The sequence below is a fragment of the Athene noctua genome, chromosome Z, assembly GCF_965140245.1.
Source record: "Athene noctua chromosome Z, bAthNoc1.hap1.1, whole genome shotgun sequence".
In the NCBI taxonomy this organism is placed as follows: domain Eukaryota; kingdom Metazoa; phylum Chordata; class Aves; order Strigiformes; family Strigidae; genus Athene; species Athene noctua.
In genome coordinates this window covers 83,284,874-83,306,575 of record NC_134077.1, presented here as the reverse complement: position 1 = coordinate 83,306,575, position 21,702 = coordinate 83,284,874, and the positions used below count along the sequence as shown (strand labels likewise).

The 21,702-nt window shown below is 40.1% G+C and overlaps 2 protein-coding genes across 4 annotated transcripts in view; both read right to left on the bottom strand.

Annotated features, from left to right (window-relative positions):
* Positions 1-8,155, bottom strand: part of ZFYVE16 (zinc finger FYVE-type containing 16) — a 31,548-nt gene extending 23,393 nt beyond the window's left edge. The window contains exons 1-3 of one of the 2 annotated variants that reach the window (XM_074931242.1): positions 8,002-8,155; positions 1,858-2,017; positions 161-267 (exon numbers count right to left, since the gene is read on the bottom strand). In XM_074931242.1, the coding sequence (XP_074787343.1) occupies positions 161-230 (70 nt within the window). In that variant the 5' untranslated portion in view covers positions 231-267; positions 1,858-2,017; positions 8,002-8,155. The remainder of the gene's footprint in view (positions 1-160; positions 268-1,857; positions 2,018-8,001) is intronic. The other variant, XM_074931243.1, reaches the window with a different exon arrangement.
* A 469-nt stretch (positions 8,156-8,624) lies between these two features.
* On the bottom strand, positions 8,625-20,588 carry CCDC125 (coiled-coil domain containing 125). Of its 2 annotated transcripts, none has more exons than XM_074931246.1 (11): positions 20,318-20,588; positions 18,768-18,826; positions 17,341-17,427; positions 16,368-16,445; positions 15,584-15,669; positions 13,419-13,501; positions 12,417-12,532; positions 11,748-11,855; positions 10,560-10,731; positions 9,074-9,207; positions 8,625-8,960 (listed from the first exon to the last, which is right to left on the bottom strand). In XM_074931246.1, exons 1-11 carry the CDS (start codon positions 20,586-20,588, stop codon positions 8,625-8,627), a joined length of 1,530 nt encoding a protein of 509 aa, XP_074787347.1. The 2 variants fall into 2 exon arrangements, with proteins under 2 accessions (XP_074787347.1, XP_074787346.1); XM_074931245.1 differs by having other exon boundaries at positions 18,768-18,862; positions 20,318-20,580.
* Positions 20,589-21,702: the final 1,114 nt, after the last annotated feature.

Here is a 21,702-nt window from a genome sequence, read left to right as displayed (position 1 = left end):
CTAAGTTTGTAAAACTCCTCACTTCCCACAGTGCACTCCATCTAAATTCTATCTATTCATCAATACAAGCTTTTATTTAGCATGTTATTTTCAAATCCCACTGTAGCAGTCATTTGACCAATATTATTATGCTGCAGGACAAGGCAGTGCTGGAACTAACCTGTATTCTGTTCAAATTCATCAAGTAGCTTGTCCAAGTCACAGACTGCTGCTTTAAAGTAACTGTCCATTATAGTTAGTTCTAGTGAAACTTCAGCCTCCTTAAACCTAAAAAGAAAAATAGTGTTTCATTAACATCATTTTGCTATTTATAAAGTCAAACTGTTATAAGACAACTGCTGTGAAGTATTTTTTCTTTTAAAAAAACCTTTCTTCTCTCTCCATGTAAATAAAATTTAAGTACAAAGAGGACTGCAGACTGCCAACCACTACATGCTCTGAATACACTTTGCAGAATACTCAGTATACTATGTACTATGTATGCTCAAAAACTCACCTTAAATCAGGAAATTGAAGTTGCCTTATTGAAGCCAAATGCATCAGAAAGCATATACTATGGCACATAGATATATTTATTAAAACCAGAAGGGATACCAACACCTTCTAGCCTGACCCCCTATACATTTTACACCATGGAGTTCACAGACAAAAAAATAAAATGGGCTGTCATTACCCTTGCAACACAAGTGAACTGTTTAAATAAATGATGCCTACATAATCCCAGACGTTTCATGCTTTAAACTGCAGTAGGAAGCACAAGAAGTACCCTTCTGTTGGAGAAAGTACCAGCAAGAAAAAAAGCCTCCTTTAGGAGTTCAAACTCCACAATCAGTTCAACACTGAGCATGTGAACAACGGTTAAAAGAAACAGATTCTCTTAGTTCCCAAGCTATCCAACCAGTTAACCTCAATTTAATTTCAGCCATGTCCAAATGTTTCAGATAAGACTAAATATGGGCTAAAATCTAAAATACATCAGGACTGTAAAGCAGATAGCCAGCTGAAGCACTGAAGTACAACACAGTCATCTTAACACAGATCTGCAATGTGTTTAAGCAGGTTGAGGTCAGTACTCCTCCCTCACAATGACCAATGAGTTGCCTTTAAATCCTCCTCTTAGACCTTCCTCGAAGGCCAAGAGAAAAAAGAGCATGGTAATTCAGCTCAACATCTGTTGTGGTTTAACCACAGCCAGCAGCTAAGCACCATGCAGCCACTCGCTAACTCCCCCCCCTCCCAGTGGAATGGGAAGGAGAGATGGAAAAAAAAAGTAAAACTCACAGGTTGAGACAAGAACAGTTTAATAACTAAAATAAAATAATAACAACAGTAATAAAATACAGTAATAGCAGTAATGAAAGGAAGATAACAAAAAGAAGAGAAATAAAATCCAAGAAAAGTCAAGCGATGCACAATACAACTGCTGACTACCTGCTGACCAATGCCTGAGCAGGGATACACTCCCCCCCACTAGGAAACTCCCCCCAGTTTCTATGCTGGTCATGACATCCTATGGTATGGAATATCCGTTTGGCTAGTTCGGGCCAGCTGTCCTGGCCATGCTCCCTGCCAGTTTTCTTGTGTACCTCCTCACTGGCAGAGCACAGGAAACTATGAGAAACCCTTAACCTAGGAGCACTATTTAGCAACAACTAAAATATCTGTCTTATCAACACAATTCTCACACCAAATCCAAAGCAAAGCACTATACCAGCTACTAGGAAGAAAATTAACTTTATCCCAGCCAAAAACAGGACAATCTCTGTTCTACTCGAACACAAAAAAACATTAACTCATTAACTTTCTCTAAGGCCCAAACAAAACAAATTTTTTTAAAAAATCTTTTTGGAGACTTACCAACTCAGGGAGCTATTTATTAATCCCTACTGCAAAACATCCCATTTCATTTGTTTAATGATGATTTCCAGCCACTCAGTGTTATGCCTTCTTGGTTACTCTGAAGTGCTTTCTAATTCCACATCTTTTTCATGTCTGAACACCCATGTTGTGCAATTACCTGAAACATATAACCAAGATGTTATTTACACTTCCCTTAAGTAAACTGAGGGGACTTGGATCCCTTTAGTCTAATGCCTAGAAACTACACCTGTGGAGGCCCATCTAGTTTTTCTTCTACTATTATCAGTTCATTTAGTCTCTGCACTGGCTGACTTCACACTCTACCCAATTCGATGTACTCTGATCACCTAGTACTTACTGTCTCTTCTCAAAGATTAGAGCCCAAAGAAATACTTAAATCCTCTCGTATCACTTACGCCACACTGCAGCTACAGATCTGGATTCTATGCCTTATTTAGCCTACTAAAGTTTCCTCTCACTGAATTGCTCAGATCAGATGCATTCACTTACTACCACATTACCACCGCATGTGACAAGAATACTTTAATATATATAGTTCAAATAGGGACATGCAAAGCATAAAAAAGGTGAAACAAATGGTATGCATCATAACTTAATGCAGCATGTTGTGCCCATATATAAGCAAAACTAAACCATCTGAATATACCACTGTATTGATATCCACGGCCATGAACTGGTCACTCCAATGGTCTTTGGCATGCTGTGCTGTAAGTCAAGTCTCACACAGCCATCTCATGAGCAAACAACAGCAAGTACATACTTAACACCATTTCTCCTATGCTCATTTGAATATAGTTCTTTCTTGTAACAATAAGCTCACTTCCCAACCTCCTGGCAAGTGGAGATTACAACTTCAAATGGAAGTTATTTCAGTTAAGAGTCTTACATGGTTAACAACTTTTGGCAATTCACTAAGAGACATTAAAAGTATAGATCTCACCCTTAAAGTGTATTTATGGGCAGCAACAAAACTGTCAAAAATCAGTCTATCAGATGATATAAACTAGAAATATTGACAGATGATGAGAAAACAGGATCAAGAAATACAAAATGCTGTTTTTTACTCTCTGTAGGGATATATTATACAACCTTACCACTCGGGAACAACTTCAAGTTACAACAGCTGTGACCAAAAGGAGCTGTGGTCACAGACCCCTCACCACTCTCCAGCCAGTTTCCTCAACACTTTGTTTGTACTGGCACCTGAAGTGCTAAGACTTGGACAACCAGCCGAAGCCAGAGTTGACCTATAGATGAATCCTGTATATTTTCTAACCGATAACCCTTGTGCTAATAGGTATTATACTAAGTTATAACAAACCACCTATTCTGCTGTAAGAAGTGGAAGTACTGAAGCCTGAGCAACAGGCCCTGAGCCAAAGCTGCTAACTCAGTATGTAGTCATTAGTGAAATATGTATGCTCATTAATGGAAGATGTAGCTTAAACACCATAGAACATGTCTATCTGAACACATCTTTATCTTTCTTTGTGTGGGGGCAAGACAACAGGGCCACGGAGACAGTTATCTGGCCTTGTGACATGATGTATGACCTTGCTCATAGATCAATTAGATAAGCAAGGAAACCCCCTTAGCGTCTCCCTTCAGCCCTGGCCCAGGGTCTGTGGGAATCTAATGTGAGATTGAAACCACGTGTCTCTGCTTAAAACAAAGGTGCCGGCTATTCTGACTTACTGATTTTTGGGTATATAAGGCTGGACCCACTCACAGCAACTTTGGCAGCCTCACCTACGGGTGGACGCACCGCGTAGGATTTCCCACTTGCCAGGACAGGCTCTCCAAACCCTCGCTGTAACTGACTGTGGGTTGGATGATGGCACAGTATGCAGGTGGTGATGGATCTTTCTTAAGCACTATTCTCTCTCTCATGGAGAAATGATTTGATGCATTACCCTGTATTTTCCTATTTGTTTATTTTAAGTACACTATTCTGTCTTTTCTTACTGATGTTTTCCATATTGCTCTATTATTTAGTTATCCCCAGTAAAATACACCTACTCTTCACTCTGGTGTCTGAGCTTAACTGTTATCCTTAATCAGCAAAACAGCACCCACTCTCAATCTCATCTCACAGGAAGCCAGACCGAAGAGCTACAGTGAGTCATTACTTTAAAGGGAAAACAAAGTCTTTTTTTGTTTGTTTGTTTCTTCACCAAAAAAGGTCTCCAAAGTGAAACAAACACTAACCGAGCACAAGGTCCTGGCACAGATTTATAAATCTGGTTGCTTCACTCTTAATTATCTACCGAAAACACTGTTTGCAGAGTTACAGTCCTACATGTTAAGATCCCAATTTACCACAATCAGAACTGTATTTTTTAAACCACCATAAACTTTTTTTAAAAAATTTAATTCATAATCAAGGAAACAAACGTCTATCACCAATAAATTAGTCTTAAAGATGTTCTCTGAAATCAATTTTGTTCAGGTATCCCAATGACACCAGAAGCTGTTATAAAAATTTTTTTCACTGTTCAGCAATTACTGTGCTGAATTGAGCTAGTCAGGTCTGTCATTTCCTTAAGACATCTGTCAACTGTACAAGTAAACTACAAGGCCTGACATCTAGAGAAGTGCTGGGGTGCTCACTTGATTTTTCAGACAGAAATACACCAAAGATTACACGGATAGACACAGGTCACACTGAACATATTACACTGTTACAGGTCAAAGTCTCATAACACCATTCTTCCTATGTACATCTCTTTCCTTAAACAGCAGCTAATCCCACTTGAAGAACAGAACACACTGATCACAAGAGCTTCCGAGTACATGCACTGGCAAAGATCCATTACTTTTTCCTCCGTTAACAGTCAGCTCTTCATTTTGTTGAGTGTTCTTCAGCTTCAAACCAGAATAATACTTTTTGCTGATGTATTATAAAAAAAGCACACGAAGAGTCTATCTAGAGAAGTGGCAAGTACATTTGGTACATTTTTAAACAAGCTCACCTTAAGTCTGTTACTTTTCAAGCTTTTTTTTTTTTTTAACACTTGTGCCCTGATTTCAAGACTAGCATTCTTTATTATCTTACCCAAGTTTATTTTGTAGAAAACTAACAATCAGTTGCTATGCCAGGCAGCAGTCACCATGGTGAAGCCAGGAAGCCTGTACCTGGAACAGTGGAGGTGAACAGCACTGAAGTGAGCTCTTCTGTATCAATCTCAGGAAGGATTCTGAACAGTTAATATTCAGGTCACATTGACACCTAGTCAAATGCTCTTCTTTACATTCTGAGGCCTCCAAGAGGCAAGCTTAAATGGAATGAAAGCAAATAGCACAGGTTTGTTTACGTTATGTGTCTAATCAGACAAGGCTTGGTCTCCAGCAAACTCCTGATACTGCACTTTAAACTGCATAAAGACAGTATCTTAAGAAACAGAGGCAGTAATTCTACTACATAAAAACTTCACCCAAGGGAAGCAAATCAGAAGTGATCGGGATGACTGTGCAATGACTGCAACTATGTCAGTGCATTTAAAAACACTTTATGAGCCACTTTTACATACTTTATAAATCACTTCTAAAACCAGGCACATATTCCAGAGTTCAAAGCCAACTTTCCACTAAAGGACTTCTCAACACACTCTTATTTAAAGGAGAAACAACACAAGTCCACTAGGATAGAGAATGGCCAAGTTACAGGATAGATTGTCAATTTTTGTTTCAAATACAGTCTCTCTCAATGGAGGTAGTAGTTTTCAGTGGTGATAACTTGTAAAATAAAATGGATAAGTTAATTATTGCCAGCTAACTAATTTAATGATTGATGACAAGCTGCCTTTTCATGTTTAAGAACCCCTGAAAAACACTCTCAGAGCATTAATACATGCAGGCATGACCAGATCCCCATCTAGTCACAGCTAGTTATCACAGCCCGCAAAATCCAGGCCTGCTTCTATATGGAACATGATAAAACAAGATCAGGTTCAGAGATAAAGAAACACACACAAGTCTTTACTCCAGAAAGCCAACCACAGCAGCAGCTTAATTTTAGGTTATGAGCAAAGTATCTTTGCTCACTGTAGTGTTACATTATTTCAACTCCACCATTGTGTTTAATTGTTATATTTAGTCTGAGCAGAAAGCAGTATTGAAGCTTTTATCATCACAACAGGATTTAAGTAGTTTTTTTCCAGCTTAGCATCCAGCAGCTACCATAAATAGAACAAAAGTACTGATAGAAACACAGTCATTAAGAACAAAGTTCACAGTGCCACAGAAGTGCTGCATCAAGCGCAATATACCTCTTCTTCCATCATAAAGGTATTTAATTATTTAATTACCAGCTCTTTCCTTTTCTTTACTTTCCTCAGGTTTGAGGCCCTACTGACAAAAAAATTAAAGGGTACAACTGCACATGGAGTTCACCAGCAACCAACTTAATGGGGAAGTTCACAAAAACTGAGCAAATGCTTTGTGAAAAAACTTAAATGTTGTCAAATAAAAACTAAAATTATTTTTGCTCAGCACGACAACATATTATCTAACCCCAAAACTGCAGTGACTGCTGCCACTGCAAATTTATGAGGTGAATCAGGGGTTGAAGATACAAGTTACAGAAGTTTTCAGACACGTAAAGAGAAGTTTACATGGTACACTGCAAAAAAATAAACTGCCTTGCTTAAAGAGCTACATTTTGTTAGTTCAACACAAATTCTTCAGAAGAACAGGAGTATCAACAGTGTTATGTTATGGTATTATCACCAACACTAGCCAAGCAACTCTACCCTAACTTCATCTTTCATTCATTCGCAGTAATTTGTTACTGCTCTTCTGAACAGAAAATACTATCATTCACATCACACAGAAAAAAAATCATCTGACAACAATTACTGATTTTCAGCAGTGCTCCAACACATCAGTGGTATCAGCAGCAGCCAGGCCCACAGCTGAAGAATTCACTTGCTCAGCTGAACAAACACATCCCTCTCACACTACCCTCAGTGCCATCATCATTAGTTGTATCAGCATTTATTACTCAGCATTAGAAAATGAGTAATGAGAATATGATTATTACATTAGGGCTGAAAAACCATTCCTCAGTGGAAACCTGTGTTCCCTCAATACCCTCATCTTCTCTGATTTGCATTATTAATAACCAGGTATTCATATTAGATAACCTCATGCTAACAGCATCCAGCACTGGCAGTGTACTGGCTCCTTTTCTGTGCTCTACTCATTTTTTCAGAATGCACTAATAATCAGTTCTCTGTCACAATAGTTTATATTTAAATACAGACTGAGAACGTTTCCCAGTTTATCCTAAAGCATGTCTTCAAACATTTAATGCCTGTAAGTGTATGGTGTAAGCATGTCCATTATACTCTGTACTCTACTATTAGTGAATAGAACAGAAGCAAAAACATTATTAGTATCTCTAAACTTCCAGGGGCAATTAATCTACCAAAGCAGTCTAACATGCAGTATGCAGCATGAACTGCTGTAAAGTTCTACACGGTCTGCCAATAGCAAACTGTAGGCTAAAAAATGTCAAGGGTTTGGTTTTGTTTCATTAACCATCTTAAATTTTCAAAGAGCGCATTCGCTGATGAGAGTGTAAAACCCTTACCGCACTAAGTTTCTCTGACTAATGACCGTCTTATCAGTCCTGAAGCACACAAGACCTTCTCCAGGCCTGGAATAAGCTCCAGAGCTGAACGCCTGCTTAGGACCCTTTCCCCAATCGGGACAGGCATCTGTGCCAGGGCAGGTAAGACAAAGGCAGCTGGCACCAACACAACAGCTGACCGCGGCAAGGGCGGCGCTAAGGCGAGGCCGTGACGCTGGGGCCGGGGGGCACACAGGCGGCTCGGAGCCGCGCCGAGCGCCCCGGGCCCACAGCGGCTCTCGTCTCCCCGCCGACCCCGCCGCGCAGGCCCGGCCGGAAACCCCGGGAAGCGCCGGCACACGCCCCGCCGCTCGGCGGGCAGCTCCGGGCTCCCCGCCAGGGAGGGCGGCCCGGGAGGTCGCGGCTGCCGGCGGGAGGAGGCGGTCCGGCGGCAGGACACCCGCGACCGCCGCCGGGCCCCGCGTCCCCACTCCGCACCTCCCTCGGCGCCCCGGCCCCACCGCGGCTCCCGCCAGGCCCGTACCCACCTCCTCACCCCCCGGCTGCGGGCCGCCGGGCGAGGGGGGCCGCGCTGCTGCTGCGGGGCGGGCAGCCGCACCCCTGCGGCCGCCGGTCGCTCGCCTCGGAGGCCGCCCCTCCCCCGCGGCGCTCCGGGACGCGGACGGCCCCCCCTTGTTTGCGCGCCCGGCCGCCGCGCGGCGCATGCTCGGCCCCGCCCAGCCCCGCCGGCCGGGGCGGAGCCGGCGGCGCGTCTGACGCAACGCAGCCCCGCCCCGCCCGCGGCGCCTCGCCGCCGCCGCTTCTTCTCTGGACCCTGTGACCCCGCGCGGTGACGTGACTCTGACCCGCCAGCCCCGTCACCCGGGTCGTGTGGAGTCAGAGAAGGGGCCGGCGACAGCGAGGGCTCAGGCGACTGGCAGCTGTCTCATCCTGGGTGGAGATTGCTGTTAAATCAATGAAATCTGGCTTTCCTTTCGCCAGAGGAATCGATACCGACCGCACGAGGATTCTCCCGTCACGGACGGTATCAGCTAAGGCACTTCCCCTAATTTGGACCCCAGTGATGTAATCACAGGACGCTTTTAGGCATTTCCACAAGATCTTTCTTTTTTTTTTTTTTTTTTTTTAATAAATGTATTTCAGCGCACGGTTATATAGAGATCACTACAGTTTCGTCTGCCTTTCCATGTGGATTCGTTTCTTCATAGCATGTAGTCTCAGATGGCCAGGAGTGTGATTTTCGAAGCATTTTTACAGGATTTTCAAATGTTTTTGCACTTGGAACTGAAGAAATACTGTTCTGAGAACGGAGCTTTTGGCAGCAGGCATCTACAGGGCTCGATGACCCCTGGGTTTCATACTGACGACACCCCAGAGTGCCATTTCTTCTCTCCTGTTCTAAAACATCCTCTTTCATCTCCATGGCTCGAGCTAGCATGTAACTAACCTTTCTTTGATGAGCCAGAGCCTCCTCTTTGTCATTTACCTGAGTGTTTAAAAGAGAAAGTTTATAAACTAAGAACAAGGCAGTGTATGTAAATCGACATTTAGATTTGTTCCTCTAAGGAGTCACAATAAATAGCTTAACAAAATACTAACCAAATCTATTAACATCTTCAGGATTTCATGAGGATTGTCTAGTTCTTCAACCTTCCTGCAATCCACATCTGATGACAGCAGGCCAGACAGTTTTTGCCCCAGACTGTTCTTATTCCCTTGTAACTTGACATGTCCTAAGGAAAACAGAAGTGCAAGAACTGGAATTGCTTAGGAGAAGAAAAACTACTTTGGAATAATACTGGATCCTGAGCCATCTCCTCTAAAAAGGCAAGGCAAGCTACAGCTTCTCCTATTGTACATAACACAGCAGATGACTTGCATGCAGCTCCACCCTTACTCTCACTTAAAGCCTAAATATATCTTTCATCATATATATGGGCAAATCCAAAATAAAGTTCTTTTTTCTGTATGGAAAATGCACTTTGACACTCCAGTGAAACCATAATTTGGGGTATTTGGTTTTTAAACAGTATGTAGCATGAAAAAAGAGATACTTCGACATAAGTGGCTTAAAAGTTTCTAAGATTTCTAAACAGACATAGTTTAGAAATCTTAGAAATCTAAACAGATTTCTAAGATGAAACAGTTTCTAAGACTTCTAAACACAATTATGAAACTTACGTATGAGTATACAGAGCTTGGAAACCATTATGTCAGTATAGGGGAAAGATATTCAGGATGTATGCTGTTTTCCTGAGTGGACTCAAGGAATCTGGCAGACGCACCAAACTTCTAAGCCTGGCACTTCCAGGTCAATGGCTAACACAATTATATCTTGAAGTGCCATTCTTAAATTCTGCTATGGTTTTGACTATGACATAAGCATTTAAATACCTCTGATTATTATTTTTCTTTAAAAGTATAATAAAAATACTTAACTCGCAGATGATCATGTGAAGAAGAGTAATAAATACCGATATAGATATACATACATAATAAAAACCCTGTTGTATTCAGTATTTCAGTGAAAGCTCGGTATATATATTTTTACATTTCTTCTCCTTCCCTAACTCTATTTATATAGAGATCATTTGAAAAAAAACCCTGTACATTAAATTGCTGATAATGGCTAGGCTAACCTTGCCAGATGTTAGCTTTTTTGTGCTGGTTTCATAATAAATATCCTTAGTAGCCAGAATGTTATTGTCACCCTGGGTAACAGTTTATTTAGTTGAGCATGTTTTTACTCAGATAACACAGTTCATGAATGTGTAATAAAAAAGGGCTACATTAAAAGCCTAGACTGGTAGCTCCAACATCCTACAGTAGTATTTATATATTCCACTTATACACAGACACCCTGCCCTACACATGTGAAACAGTAGAAATTCTTCAACTACATGACACACCATTTAACGTACTTACAGTTTTGACATAACTTTGTTCCTTTTTTCTTGACTCTTCAGAAGTCTCAGTCAGCAATTAAACCACAACCATACATTGAATACAACAAGAAAGTCTGCCTGTGACACTTGTCAGCTAACTTTCTATTCAACCATTACAGATGTATAGCATGTCCAGTTACCATCATTCTTCAGACGTCTCCAGTTTATAAATTTTGTTTCCTTCTTAATCTTTATCACTTCTGCAAGCCTCAGGGCTTGGTCCTTCCTCTGCATTAGCTGCTGCTCAAATGCAATTCTGAAGGCATCTGCCATTATATAAGCTTCATCTTTACTCTTTTTCAGATTTTCCATCTGGTTTTGAGACAAAATTTAGAGTATATTAAGCCATTTGGAAGCTGCAGTGGATTTAAAATGTATATTGAGAGGCAGACAGAAGCTGTTAACACAGAGAACTTTTAAATAAGTATTATCAGGGAAGTAGTAGAAACCAAACGAAGTGCTGTCTTGCTATGTTAAGGAATACATTTTGAAATGTGTATTTAAGTCCTTAACCTTCCTCTTCTATGCATGCACATACCAACACCCACCTACACCACAGACGAGCTGCCAGCACTGCCTGTTTGTCTCTGCACATGCAGAAGAGCTTGAGGAGGACATAATGCTGGTTGGGCCAGAAACAAAAGGAACCAAAGAATGGTATCTATGTCAGGGATAGTAACTTTGTTCCAAAAAGGACATGACTATACTTATTTTCAAAATCAGTAAGTCAAGTGGAATTTTGCAATGGGATTATGAGGAAGTATGGTTACCCCATTTGCAGAGTCAAATACAAGTTAGAATAAAAATTCTAAAACTACAGAACTTCATTACATTAAAAACCTTAAGAGCTTGAAGATCACGTTATCGATTTAAGTCTGATGTAAATACAGTTTTCAGCAAGATCAGCTTCCTGACCTAGCTGGGTGATCAGGCTTGTGAGTACTGATGTCAGCACAAGGTAGAGGTGGAATACACTGCCAGGAAGGAGGGGAAAGGGTCAGTGGTAGGCCACACTCACACCATGTATACATTTTTAGAGTGCATACACTTGAGTGTTTTTCCCTTTTTTAGATTAAAAAATATGGAAGGAAAAAGAATGAGGGCTTTTTTTTATTAGTAAAGCTTACTGATATCATAATTGCAGTTTTCTATCAGCAAATGTTAGGCCATTACAAGCATTACAAACAAACATTACATTATTTCTGAGAAGCATTCTTGTTTTAAAGACACATTAGTTTGTGTAAACTGCAGTAGAATGTTTCTGGCTTTATTCGATTTTGAGCACAAGCCCCCCTCTGCTTATTCACATCTAAAACAAGCAGTGTTACCTCTTGCTTGAGATGAAGAAGTTGCTTTCGAGTCATAGCTGCCATTTTAGCACAGGGACAAGGTTGCCCTCCAGAAGTATTGCAGGTGCAGGCTCCAAGAACTGCCAGCTTAAAATCAAAAAAACCCCACCAGATAAATACCTATCTGCATACACAACACAATCCAAGAGATGCCACATGACTAGCAAAATATCCTGAAATTACAAAGGAGTGTAAAGGTCAGGGGAAGCAAGCTACAAGACATTTGGGCATGGTTTCGTTTTGACTCACAACCACACAAGTGAAATGTGTTTTTCTGCCAGATAACCTAAGGCAAAATTTGTCGGCCTGTGTATGCTACTCTCTGCAGACTCATTAGAATTTTTTTTCACTCAATAAAGTAAAGCAGTAGGCATAGGACCTAAGAATTAAGATATTAGGAAGACAAAAATAAGCATGCTGCCTTGTGAAAAATAGCTTGATGTTCCTTCTGTTTACTCTTTCTTTGCAAGATAGGAATCATGATGCACCACAGATTAGAAAACAGGCATGCAAGGACATATCATCATTAGCTAAAAATGGGTACAAAGAAACTGTTAAATAATCAGTAAGCAAAATTTATCTGTATATTTTGAATATAAATACAGCTTTGAAACAGCCATTTTGAAAAACATGTTAAATCATACTTACTTCAAGACCAGTAAAATCTGTAATGTTACTTTTATTCAAGGACATGTTTTCCTGAACAACCTTCTGTTGTTTCACATCTAGCATTGCAAGAAATTCCAAGCACTGCTGATTCAGGACTATGAAATAAAACAAGGGAAGTGTTTAAAAGGTCTGGTGCTCTGATTTCTTAATTTCTGTGTTTAACTACAGATTAATTGGTTCTGTAATTTAAGCACGAGTTTGGGAATGTAATGAGACTATGTAGACCTAGAAACTCAGATCCCAGTTGTCTTTGTTTTTCTAGAAGTAATGACCCACTTACAGAGATGCCATCTCATATATTGCTCTGCCTCAGTACTAAGGGCTCATCTCATTGTACACTGAAAACTAAGGCAGCTGCAGTTTTAGAATAGCACAGTATTGGGAAAACAATGATGTACGTCAGCTATTTTAAAGCTTTTTGGAAGCCAAAAACAAGGGAAAGAGGCTTGAGACATCTGACACAGCCAGACGCCTGCACAACCTGCAGTTTGAAAAGCTCCACTATAAAGCCATCAAGCTGAATATTTCAAAGTTTGTGCTACAGGAATCTTTATGTGGGTATAAGTGAATGTCTCTGGTGCAGATCGTCACAGTAGCAGGACTACATGCTGGCTCCCCTGGTTGCTGTTGCCTCTTTCCAGGACATGACCAGGAACCTGGACCAGTTGTGTCCCTCCACACCAAGGGTGTCACCACACCACAGAGATAAGACAGGTGTACTTCTTTCACACCTAATCTAGTCTTTGCATACCAGGTAAGCTATGCATACCTGACTCATCGTATCATTTCATGGTTTTTTTTCAGTTCAAGACACAATGTGAGAAGGAAAACAAACACTTGTCTCGTTAAAGAGGGTTTCTGCATATCCACTAATATCAGCTGCCAGTAACAAGTATGCCAACAGAAAGCTTCCCTCTTAGCTAAATGCTGAATTATTCCCAAGAAACACTACATGAAAAGGAATAGCTGCTGATGACTTACTTGCATTTTCAGCCTTAAGAGTTTTAACTTCTTCTGTTCTCAGTTTCAGTGCTTCCTTAAGAGCTGCATTTTCACAATATATCCTGCAGAAGTTTGAAAAAGGCTGTGTTATCTTTTAAAAAAATATTTTAAAACGGGCAGTCAAATTTAAAAAAAAAGATTAGCCTGTTAAAACATTGTATGTAATATTTCTGCAAATTAAAATTAGGATTACTGAAAGGATTGAAGGGAAGAATCAAAACTGATTGTATTGTTTGACAAGATATTATCCATGCAGCATTATACAAGCAGTTTCCTCACTTGTAAAATTTTTTATGGAAAGGATTGTTAAATTCTTCCATAACAATACCTGTGCCAATAATATGTAGTATATTGTTAGATCCGAATCTGCTAGCCAGGGGCCAATAAGCAACCTGAAAGTGCTCCTAATTAACTCTCTGAAGAAAGTTTTATGTGTAGACTTGGTCTGACTGGCACTGAACCAAGGCTAAGAAAGCAGGCTACACGAGGTTGGCTTCTGTGGAGTCACTCCTCGTTATCCAGGCGGCAGGTGGCTCTGCACGGAGCAAACCCAGGAATCTCTGCACTTGTACAGAGGTTTCTCTGCAACCCAGATAGCATGCACTGTTCAAACAGGCTCACCTTGTCCATTAAACCACACCCTCACACAACCAATTTTAACACGTCCAAGTATGTTCAAGTGAATGTTAAAAAAATACAATTAAAAAAAATCATTCACATCTAAGTAGACAGTACAAACAATTACAAAGTTCAACAAGAGGTGAGTTTAAGTACTACATTACCATTAGAAACTCAAAGTTGTAATTATGAACCTCTGAAACACTTGCTAGAAATCTCTTACTTCCTTGAAAGAACAAAATTGTTATTGGACATGTGACAACATGACTCTGGTCTGAATTGTAGAACGTAAACTTCCTGTAGTCTCAATACAGTTCTCAAGAACAGCTGTACTTCCAAGCACTGTGACCTGAGACCATACAATACGCATTTATAATGCATTTGTCCTTGAAGTATTTAAGTATTTCCTTCTTGAACAGATAAGTGGCAATCTGAAGTCCTGAATGTTAAAGTAGTACTATTTAGTTGGTGCATCTCTTCAGCTGTCAGTAAATGCAGCATACTATAAATTCATGGGTTTGTTTAAAACTAAATAGTACCCTGAATTATTTCACTTGAATAAACACATTTTTCTCATCCTGCTGTCACAGATATCAGAAAACCTTTTTGCACAGCAGACTGAGCTCCTGGCTTGCAGTTTTCTGAAGCCACATTTCTAGCTTTCAACAGTTAACAATAGTTTTGTTGCTCCAAACTACCTGGCTACTTTTCCAATCTAAGTCAGGAAAGCCAAAGGGGTTGTCAAGAGGTATCCCTTGACAAGAGCAACTAAGTTAACAGGTGAACAAGACACAATATCTTAACAAACCTCTTCTTACAAATAAATAGTTGGTAAACTTTTGGGTTATTCTTTGATTTAAAGTTTGAAAATTTTAAATAAAAAATCTCTGCGGAAATAACTGTATAACTCTGATGGACAAACTTCAGAGATATCATTCCTATATTTAAATAAATGAGTCTATTGGTCGCATTTTTCATGATCTGTTACTGCATTATTAGTTTAGTGCCTCTGGAATCTTCTGCTCGCCTAACCACATCTACTGTCCATCCAGAGTAACTCTTATTTAAACAAAGAACCAGCTGATGAGCTTCTTTCCAAAGCATTCCATTTTACCTGTATGTATGCTTATACCTACAATGCAAGGAAATAAAGCAATGATTAACCAGCAAATGATATTTCCACATGTGTGCACATACCATTATTTTCTATGCCTCATTTACATTTAAAATAAATAAGGACAGTCTGGCTCCAGTTGGCTAACATAATAAGGAAAACTCAGCCTAGCAAATTTAGCCTATATACACACTAAATAATTGTGACTTAATAATTTTAGTAGTTTTAATTGAAAAATACAAATGTGACTAGCATGAAAATTAAATAAATCTTCACAAATCTGGAAGGAAATTAGGAAGACACGAAACCCCCAGAAAACTGGCTGAAGCAAACTTGGAACACAAGAAAGATGACATATAGCATCCGATGCAATGAAAAAAACCCCCAAAGATACACAGCGTAAGTCAAATACCTGTCATATTTTTCTGTCCATGTGTCCTCTATATTTTTAAATCTATCCTGATCAAATTCGATTTCCCATTGCAAGATGTTTATTTCCTGTGGAAACAAAACAAACCTGCAGCATCTAATTACAAGCCTCCCATGGAAAGGAAGAAGCGGAACTGCTGGTGCTGAGCTTGGCAGTGGCAGAGATCTAGGTGACCAACAATAACAACAATCTATGATACTATTAAAAATACATTTGGTGCCAGACATCAAAAGGTTTCTGTATCACCAATCTACAGATTCCAGGCTGTGTTGCACGAACTAATTCTTGTAGGGGCTTATGACAAAAACAAACCCACACTGTCACATTTCCCTGTCCCCTTATTGTTCTGTGGAAAGGTCACATAGGAAGAGAAGGCATAAAACTCAGTACTAACAAGGTAGCTCAGTGCCACCTTCCTCCTTCTCTCCATCTTCCCTATGAAAATTGGGCACCCATTTCTTAGATTTGTTGGAAGTTCCATCTTAATAACTAAGAAAGTGCAACTTGCTATGAATGACTCTGAAACTCACAACAAAGACCAAGTGAAAGTACAGAAAGAACTCCAGTAACTTGCAAAACACCTAGATCAAAAGAGTGATACATTAACATTTTCCCTTTCTACTAAAAAGGAATAAGAATACTTTCCAAAAAACCTGGAACTAGTGGCAGATTTGTACTGATTTAAATAAACAGCCTGATAACCCCTTATTAATAGCAATGGACTTCCCTGAGTTTTTGCACAAGTGTGAAGGAAACATGCACTTACCTTTTCTAAAGTTCTCTTTTCTTCCTCAGTTTTTTGAAGCATTGCTTTTGTATGACTAGTGGCTTTATTAAATACTGCCTGAAAAAAAAAAAAAAAAAAGGACAACTCTGTCAAATACTGTAATTAACATTACTTACTTTTGCTTTAGCCAAATTTTCACTTTTACATTAAGAGAAGTTCACAGTCTTAAAACAGGGGTGTGCAGAATTACAAACACTAGCAACTTGCTTGTAAATTCCAGTGGATTCTAATGTCTAGTCACTAAATAGCTGTGTTGCAAAAGAAACTTTTGTTTCAATCCCATAATCTTTTCTCTTGAAAAAGGTAGCATCATTTAAAATGAGATCATGTTTTCTTTAGGGCTTGTCCACAAAATGAGCTCTTAAAAAAACTGGTTACAACATACTTAAACTTTGATCCAGGTGTAACTTACTATGAATGTCTGAGGGTAGAAACTGCAGAACTATGATTATGCAAGTAGGCTAAAAAACAGAAACTGATTTCAACATAATTCACTGTGTTAGCAAATAAAAATATTACCAACTGTGACCAAAGGACTGACCTAACATTTAATGCATACTGTCCTCTAAGAGGACAGATGGCTTAGTCAACGGAAAATATCTGTGCTTTGCAGCACAATTTCAAGGACTGGCAAAATCTATAATTTAAAGGAGTGGAAAGAAGGCCATATTCTTTAAGTTAAATAGATAAATCCTTAAGAATACTCAAAGATAAAATTATGAGAACTTGCTACAGCAGTAAATTCTGCTTAAATAACCACAATAGTTCCCTGCAGAAAAAACAGTGAATCATAGAAGCCAAGTCTGTAGACACTTGCAGACTCAATGCTTTAAATTATAGCCCTGGGAAGAACTTAAGGTTTGGGAGGTTTTGATGAGGAGTGGCAGGAAGATTTTTTCTGTCTTCCTTCCTTTACTGTCAAGTACCTAAATGATTTCTAGACAACTCGTACCATGCTCTGCAGAATTCTTAGGGCTTCATCTTTTCCTTCAAGCTGTCTTTGAGACGCTTCCAGCTCAACTTTCAAATTTTCAACTTCCTGAAGCAAAATAGAATAGGTACACTGAGTAAAAGCCAAGGTAATCCTGTTAAAACTTAACTGTAACAGCAGTGTAAATTTGCCCTCTTCAGAAAACAATCTTCTCTTGGTTTTACCCTCTATGATTCTTTTCTGACTAACAGCTTACTTGTGATGAAGAAACGTTAGCAGTGCATGCTGGCACAAAATCCTTAAAGAAGAATACTTGCAATTATTATTCTTTCTGTTCTTTTCCAGTGTATTTGGAAAATAAACCATTGCAGTTCTGCCTTGCTAAAGACGTATATGTCAGTGTAGGTCTGAAGCTTTAAAATAAATAAGCAGAATAGAATACAGTTTTCTTATATAAGCAGTGGTAAACATTACACGTATACACAAAAATAAAAATAAAAATGTTACATTAATATGCCATAGTATAAATATGCAAAATATTTGTACTCTATAGCACAAATATCATGCTAGGACTGTTAGATCAAAACCACTACTTGTCCAGAGCAAAACAACAAAACAACAGATTCCTCCTCCAGGTGCCTACCGATCATATCTTTATGCAACATTTCCCCCGCTTCAGAAGAAAGAAATTTTTCAATTTCCAAGATTAAAAGAAAATTTACTGGTTTGTATATTTAATTTTCCTTAACCTCTATGTAGGTCACTCAGTCGTTCACTTACGATCATACAAAACTTTTTTCCCATTGTTCTTCCAGTTCTATTACTTCAGCAATTGATACTGAAATTGTACCTGGGAGCAGCAGCAATTTATCAGTTATGTCTAACTGAAAATGAGTAAGGTTCCTTGACATTTTAACTTGCTGTGCACTGAATGTTCTGCATGCAAGGTTAAAGAACACAGTGCAAATTGTCTATTTTTACAGCCGAGATCACCCTGCTCCTTCTGCTGTGACTGATGACAACATATCAAGATATTTAACCACAGTAAAATTAAAAAGTAGAAGTTAACTACATTTCAACAAAAATGCAAATTAAAAATCCAAAGACTGTTCCATTTCCATTAATTTTCCAGCTCCAAAGCTCAATAGAAGAAAACCTGCTAGAAAATGAGAACAGTCCTTTCAACATTCTGTACATCTTTAAAAATACTTCTTCTCTGGCCCCAGTGCCCCCCACCCCCAAAATAATGCAGAGTATAAACTGCACCTCACGCTGATTTCCTGCCATAAAATTTAATGAGGCTTCCAACTATGACTCTAATTTCAAGAACCTGGATCCATCCAAGACTGGGCATGCCCAGATCTTCAGCTAAACTAACACTGTGCTTTACTTTGCTACGTTAAAAGGAAATGCAGATTTCAAGAACAGCACAGGTGGCAGCTACTAACCTCTAGAGCTTCCCAAAGTTGTTGCTTTAGTTCTTCATTAGATGCTTCAGTATTAGATTCTGTAGGATTGATAGGAGATAGTAAACAATGAGATGCTGTAATATTTACAAAAGAAAACGTGAGAATTTTCTTTACCCTCAAAACAGGTAACATAGGTGAATTTTCACCTTTTTGTTTTTTTTCTTCTCGACATAATAGATTTAAGAAATACATAAATACTAAGATCATACACATTGCTTCACAGTTAAATAAGTGAAATGAGGAAAAAAAGGTCAGTTGGAAAGAGACCTAAAATTAAGGGCAATTACTTTAGAATTGCCTTTAAAAAAACCCCACAACAAAACTGCCATCTTGATCAAAAAATAATTTCATTTTTTAGATTATTTTCACATTGCAACTTTTCAACAACCAAACTCAACATGACAGTAGCTAGCACTATTGAGAAAGGGGGACAGTTTTCAAGACATGAAGGACAGTGGCAGGAGTTATCCCACAAGATCCAATATTCCCCTAAACAAACGGTTACTGCTGGTACCGTTTTTCTTAAGGCAGAGACATGTTAAGATGCAGCCTCCTACTAAATCAAAGTCAGCTTCACGTGGCCTTCAGTCACGCTTTCATGAATATTGCTGCCAGAAAGATGTAAATCTAAGACAACCAATCACACAGAGACCAGCAGAAGGACTGTGAAACCAATGGGAATTACGCTGCTCTTGTAAGATGCTGAAACCAATAATTACAAGGCTTAGCTTACTGAGGGGTGTGGAGAGGATGGTGGGAGCTTGTTCTAAAAGAAAGAAAAGGCGAGTTATATGGAAATACATAAAAAATATAAAAATGGCTAAAAATATGAGGGAAAGCAGCCAAAGTGTAGTGAACAGTACAGCTTATATTTGGTTTTACTTACAGCAGTGTTGTTTTCACAAAAAAAAAAATAATGCCAACACTGGGAGAACAGAGGTGTGCAGGTTCTAAAAACGACCTCAACAAGTATGTCAATTCACAAGTTTCAACTAAATAGCAAACAGGATTTTGAGTATTCAGCCGTCATCTTTAGATATAATCCCTAGGAGGACACACTTAAAACCATGAATCCAAGCAATTCCATCCAATTTCATGTATGTATTCAGAGAAAAACAGTGCTGTCCTCCCCCCCTCTCCCTGCATGCTCTTCGCTAAATGTCACTTTCAAATTGCAAAACTAAACTAAAACCTGCCATTTAACGCTAAGAAGGGCCACAGCCTCGTTCACTGAAAATCAATTCGGCTGTTCACGTTTTGGGAGGAAGCTCTGCTGCCCGGGTGGCGCTGCGCACCCCCTTTTGCCAGACGGCATCAGGCTGACAGGCTGCACCGGCTGCCCTGCGCGGGTGCGCTGGGTGCCAGCAGGGGTCGCCGAGCGCGCGATTCTGGGTCGCCTTCAGAGATTCCAGTGTTTGGAAAATGGCCTGAATTAAACTTGACAATACTTGGTGAAGCAGCTCAACTGCTCAGTTTTGCTAACAGAGATTTCTCTCATAGTGAGTAATTAACTTCTAAATTACTCTTACCAGAGCTATTTTGTTGTGTGAGACTAGTAACTGGCTTTTTGGATGATCCATTGTGCGAACTGTTTCGTTTTGTATGGGGAAAAGCTGCAGCATCGTTTTCTTCCACTTTCTTTGCTGACAAGAGAGAACTGACAACTTTCCCAGATCCCTTCCTAAATCTAAATGAACAGTAATTTTGTACATTTTCCCCTTCATAAAGACCTCCAGGTCTCCTCCCAAGGCCGTTTCCCAGGTCTCCACATGTCATGTCATCCTCTTCTGCTTCCTCCATCTTTTTTTTTTTTTTTTTTTTTTCCTCCTGATGAGGGTACTTCGCTCACTGGCAACGCGAACTCTGCCTTCCGCAAAACAAGTATTTTATCTAGAAAAACAGAAAAACTCCACCGTTAAAGCAGCCGAACAACATTAAAGCGAAAAAGCCGAAGCTGTCGGTGCGTGGCCGCTCCCAGTACAGGTTCGGGCTGCCAGAAAACATCGCTCCCGCCGCACGGCAAAACGTCAAACCGGTGAAACCTCCGGCGGGGGCCGGGCGCGGGTGGAAGCGCCTCGGTGACCCCCCCGCGTCCCACCGCCCGCGGACCCGCTGCCTCCCGGTCCCGTCCCGGCGCCGTCCCCCCTCCCGCAGACCCAGGCCCACCTGCCCGCCCGTCCGGGCGCTGCCGGTCCCGCCCCGGGGCGGGTCGGAGCCTCGGCAGCACCACGTCCCGCTCCGGCACCCGGAAACCGAGCTCGGAGCGCGGGACAGCAACAGCGGCCTGTGGGTTTATGTATTTTTTATTTTATTTTTTAGATTTTACTAGAGGTCTGAGTTCTGCTTACAGCCCCCGCCCCCCAACCGCAACAGCATTTACAGAATTCCCGAACAATTTTTAGAAACATGGAAACATTCAAAGCGTTCTCCAGAACTGGTGTTGGCCAGATGCTTCCAACCCCGCGAGATGGCGCTCCACCTGGTTTCCAGGTTTATTCAATCCATTTATTCAAGCAATAACCCTCACAGCGGCTGTTCAATACACACACGTGTGTGTTTCCACAGCGTTTGGTCCCGATCCTGCAAGGGAACTCCAGATTTTTCACCATTTCAGTTTATACAAGGGGCAGATTGCTGATGCAGAATTCCTCTGTGAGTCTCACAAAAAAATCGGTACCAAATTTGGAATAAAAAATAGCATCTTAAATATGTGACCATTGTACTCTGTACAGTAGAAATTTTCATAGTTTCACTATTCAAACTTGTGTATATGAAAAGTTTATTAGCAAGCACTTTCTACAGAATCATTCACAAGGCTTTACAAGCCACCTTTTCAGTGAAGAAAGGTTATTCCTACTTTGCATTTCCCTGCCCTGCTGGGACCCAGTCTTAACCAGAAATTAGAACAGATGGC